General features: G+C 37.5%; 1 protein-coding gene across 1 annotated transcript; it reads right to left on the reverse strand.

The window, feature by feature from the left end:
* Positions 1-232: 232 nt before the first annotated feature.
* LOC100482218 (olfactory receptor 4F21-like) lies at positions 233-1,168 on the reverse strand. Its single transcript, XM_034652662.1, has one exon. The coding sequence runs from the start codon at positions 1,166-1,168 to the stop codon at positions 233-235; it is 936 nt and encodes a 311-aa protein (XP_034508553.1).
* Positions 1,169-4,883: the final 3,715 nt, after the last annotated feature.

Here is a 4,883-nt window from a genome sequence, read left to right on the forward strand (position 1 = left end):
AGTAAATATTACTGCTGTCTGCTGAAATAATAAAATAATACCATTACACGGTAGATTCACATCTCCCATGGTAGCCAAGGTCATGAATAAATGCTCTACAGAAGCAGTAGAATATTGTTCCATGAGGTAGATAATATGTCCAGTTCTGTCTATTTTAAATGTCAGATGCCTGAGTAGAGGTGTCCAAAGAGCAGATGGATGTATAGTTTTGGAGCTCCAAAGATAGAGCCAGTTAGCAAAGTCTGGCATAATGTCCCTGTGTGCTCAGTCTTTTTATGGCTACCTTTATGTCTTTATTTCTTAATGTATATATGATGGGATTTAAAATGGGGGTGATAGCAAAGTCAGCAATGAACAGGTATTTATCAATTGATGATGTGGGGAAAGGCCAGACATAGAGAAACATGCATGGAGTGAAAAAAAGAACCACCACAGTGATGTGAGCTGACAGAGTGACAAATGCTTTGGATAATTCTCCAGAAGAACGTTTCCAGACCGTGACCAGAATGAAGATGTAGGAAAGGATTAGCAGGAAGAAGGTGCCCATGCTCATGAAGCCGCTGTTGGCAGCAATAATAAACTCAAACTTGTCTCCATCTGTGCATGCAAGTTTTGTGATCCTGGGAAAGTCACAGTAAAAGCTGTCTACTTCATTAGGACCACAAAAGGGCAAGTTTATAATGAAAGCAAACTGAGACATAGCATGGATCACCCCAATGACCCAGCCAGCAATTACAAATGAAACACAGATTTTAGGGTTCATGATGTTCAGGTAGTGAAGAGGCTTAAAGATTGCTGTGTACCTGTCAAATGCCATGGCTATGAGTAGCACCATCTCCACTCCTCCCATGATGTGGATGAAGCATATCTGTGTCATGCAGCTTTGGAAAGAAATGAGCTTGTATTCATTTAAAAGGTCCCTGGTCATCTTTGGGACTGTGGTAGAGGCAAGCCCCACATCAATGAGTGACAGATTGGCTAGCAGGAAGTACATAGGAGAATGTAGGTGAGAATCAAAAATTACCAAAAAGAAAGTGAAGAGATTTCCCAGGGTGATCCCTAAATAGATCAAGGAAAATATCAACATGAGAAAAACTTTAGTTTCCCAAGAACTAGAGAGTCCCAGCAACACAAACTCAGAAACCACAGAATTATCTAATCCATCCATTGACTTGGTTGGAAGAGTTGATTTTCAAATCACCTGAGGATAGGAAATGATTAAAAAGACACAGTCAGTGGCACAAATGTAAATTTCCTATTTCTTGCTAGTTTGCTCTTTGGGGTACATCTCCTAAATTAGAAATCATTTAGTTGGATAAGAAAGAAATTAAGATATGGAAACATTATGGTGATCAAGAGAATGATTACAAAAAAAGAGAAGGAAATTTTTTAATATTTTAGATGGAGATAAATGATGTTACTTCCCTTCTTTTTTTTTTTTTTTNNNTTAAGATTTTATTTATTTATTTGACAGAAGATAGAGACAGCCAGCGAGAGAGGGAACACAAGCAGGGGGAGTGGGAGAGGAAGAAGCAGGCTCATAGCAGGGGTGCCTGATGTGGGGCTCGATCCCTTAACGCTGGGATCACGCCCTGAGCCAAAGGCAGAAGCTCAACCACTGTGCCACCCAGGCGCCCCAACTTCCCTTCTATTCCATTTTCAGTTCTTTTTATTTTGCCTCTCAAGGATTACTAGACATTTCCCTTGACCACTTACTTGGTGTTCTGTCACCTGAACAATCTCAGCTATTACTGTCAATTTTCACAGTGATATTCTCACAATAATTTGCTGATTCTCCTTACCTAAATTTATTTCAGTGGTCACATAGAGATCTTTAGGCCAAAACAGTTTAATGCCTTTCACCTTGTTTCACCTTGTATATGTGTTTTTTTTTAATCTTGTATAATTTACCATGGAAGTCAAGTGCTCAGATTGTGATTATTCATAATTTTGATTCATAACTATTGTCATGGTATGTCCCTCTATATTCAGTTAAACTGTTAGATACAGAGACTGAATACTTGTAAGTAAAAATTGTTAATTAAACAATGATAGGATTAATAGATTGCATTTATGCAAAACTTTGTACGAAGCACATTATCTCATTTAAACTCACAGAATTATGTAAGAAATGCTTTTTTTACATTCATTTTGCTAATGAAGAAACTGAGTCTTAGAGGGATCAAGTGTCAGACCCAGGACTTATATCTAGAGCTCTAGGACACCATAATGCATGCTTCTAACCATGGCACTGTGCTCTTCAAGGCTGGAACCTTCCAGGATATGCTGGATCTTCCCTAAGGATCCATCAGTTAAACTTTTTCTACTTTTTGCTTCCTTTTACCTATTTACATAGTTAAGGTTTTTTTCAACGATTTTATTTATTTATTTGAGACAAGGAGCGTGCCTGAGTGTGGGGGAAGGGCAAAAGGAGAAGGGCAAGTTGACTCCCCGCTGAGCAGGGAGCCTGAGGTTTGGCTCAATTCTAGGACCATGAGATCATGCGTGACTGGAGCAAAAGGCAGACACTTAACCAACTGAGCCACCCAGGTGCACCTACCTAGTTAAATTATGTTTAAAAAAATCAGATCTCTAAATCTTGTGTCCCCTGATTTTCTTTCTCTCCCTAATTCCTCATTGGCAGTCCTCACTCTTTGTTCTCTAGTAGGCCAAGAGAATTCAGTTTCCAAAATTCCTTGTTCATAGAAAGATACTCTGGATTCCAAACACATCATACAATAATCAGCTTTTCATCATCATTTTCCTTGATCTCTCTGCAGGATTTGATGCTGTTTATCATACCCCTAATTCTGTAACTTGCTCTGCCCTTGGCTACTTGGATTTATAAAGCCAGTCGTCTTCTCACTGCTTGCCAATAGAAATTCCATTTGTTCTAGTGGTTGGCTGAAATCTCTAGATTTGAGAAGACAGTAGATCTCTTCCAAGTTGAGAGCATGATATATGATTTTTCTAAACCAGTTACTATAATCCCATTTTCCCTGGCCATGAACTAATCTAAGATAGGATATGTGACCAAGAAATGTTCAATGAGATGTAAACCAATGTTGTCTGGAGAGCTTTCCTTCCAAATGAAAAGACAAAGCTTCATGTAGAGAAGCTTCTTTTCATGATCTTTTTTTTTACATTTAATAACAATAACATGCTTAAAGGTGCAGCAACAGCAAAGTCGTAAAGCCCATATAATACAAATGATACAGTAAAAATTTAGAGAGGACCCAGAAACCCAAAGTCATGTTGAATCACTTCATTAAAGCCTGCAATAGTCTCCCTTCAGATTTATTCTCGTAATGTGAGAAAAATAAGCTGGAACTTCTTTAATCAACTATAAGCAGATTTTATGTTAATTGGTTGAATGCATTCAGACCATTTTTATGATAGCCTTTTCCTAGTTATTCTTCTGCCTTTCTGACTTCTCTGTACCTTTTACTAACACAGCAATCATTTTTCCTCTATTCAACCTTAATTTCTGGTGTGACTCAGAATCTGTGATAAGTATTTGCTCTTTTTTTTTTTTTAAGGTATGTTGGAAACATCTCTTCTAACCAGTCACTCAGCAAAGTCTTATATGCCAGTTTACCGTGGTCTGATGACAGAAAGGATTTAAAAATATGAATCTTACATTATATACCTCCACTTGTATCTTTTTTTTTAAAGATTTTATTTATTTGACAGAGATAGAGACAGCCAGTGAGAGAGGGAACACAAGCAGGGGGAGTGGGAGAGGAAGAAGCAGGCTCATAGCGGAGGAGCCTGATGTGGGGCTGGATCACATAATGCCGGGATCACGCCCTGAGCTGAAGGCAGATTCTTAACCACTGTGCCACCCAGGCACCCCTCCACTTGTATCTTTTTAAAACCCTTGTGAGGATTCTTGTTGCCCAGAGGGGAAAAGTTTTATTCAATATCAGTTTACTCATTTTAACTAGTTCCTACATGTTGAATTCTGAATCTGTAGCTTTATCCCTTGCTCCAGAGTAATATATCCAAAGCAGTATGAGGGATATACAAATGGAAGTTCCACCTCCATCTTCGAGTTAATATGTCAAAACCAAATTTTTAATATTTTAATTTACTGCAATGTTTTAATAAATGTCATTACCATTCTCCCCAGTACCCAGTATAGATACCTGGGTAGTTTTCTGTCCTTAGCATTTGCAGTGCCAGTCACACAATGTTTACTCTCAACTATTTTTCATTTCAATTCCTTCCTCATTTCTATTGTCATTTTGTCTTTTACGTCTGGTCTACATAGTTGCCCATCTTGACCATTGAAGAGGTTCCTAAATGATCTTCCTGTTCCATTCTCCCTCATGTCTAGTCCGTTCTATGATCTGTTTCCATATCTATCTATCTAGAGATCAAGTAACACCCAGAGCCTTTCCTTGAAGGCTTTGGTGGGTCTAGCAAGAACAAATTTTTGATCCCACAGCATATCACATAAAGCCATGAGAAGAGATGAGCAATATTTGGCTTCAGAGGATATTGCCATAAACATTTTAGGGAATGGGTGTACTAAACAATCACTGGATAAATTTCAAAATTGATCCCTGACAAAAACTCTTAGTAAAATAGGAAGATTAAGGAAAATTTTTAATATGATGATTTTAAGAGAATTTTTAAACTGGTAGTCAATGTCTGATTATCGATGAAACATTGAAACCAAGAACATAAAGAAGGAAACCTGCAGCAGTATGTTTCAATCATTTACCATAGCAGAAAGATTAAATCAGATAATATTCTCAAAAGAACAGTATCAAACCTACAATCGTTCACAAAAAATACAATTATCCATGTCAAAAGCTTACAATTAAATGAGGAAATAAATCTAACAAGATTATTTTAATAAATATAATAAACAGCAA

The sequence above is a fragment of the Ailuropoda melanoleuca genome, unplaced genomic scaffold, assembly GCF_002007445.2.
Source record: "Ailuropoda melanoleuca isolate Jingjing unplaced genomic scaffold, ASM200744v2 unplaced-scaffold6432, whole genome shotgun sequence".
NCBI classification, from domain to species: Eukaryota; Metazoa; Chordata; class Mammalia; order Carnivora; family Ursidae; genus Ailuropoda; species Ailuropoda melanoleuca.

What these genes read in the sequence shown, in the direction of transcription:
- LOC100482218 (XM_034652662.1), bottom strand. Translation starts at nt 1,168, where the DNA reads ATGGATGGATTAGATAATTCTGTGGTTTCTGAGTTTGTGTTGCTGGGA.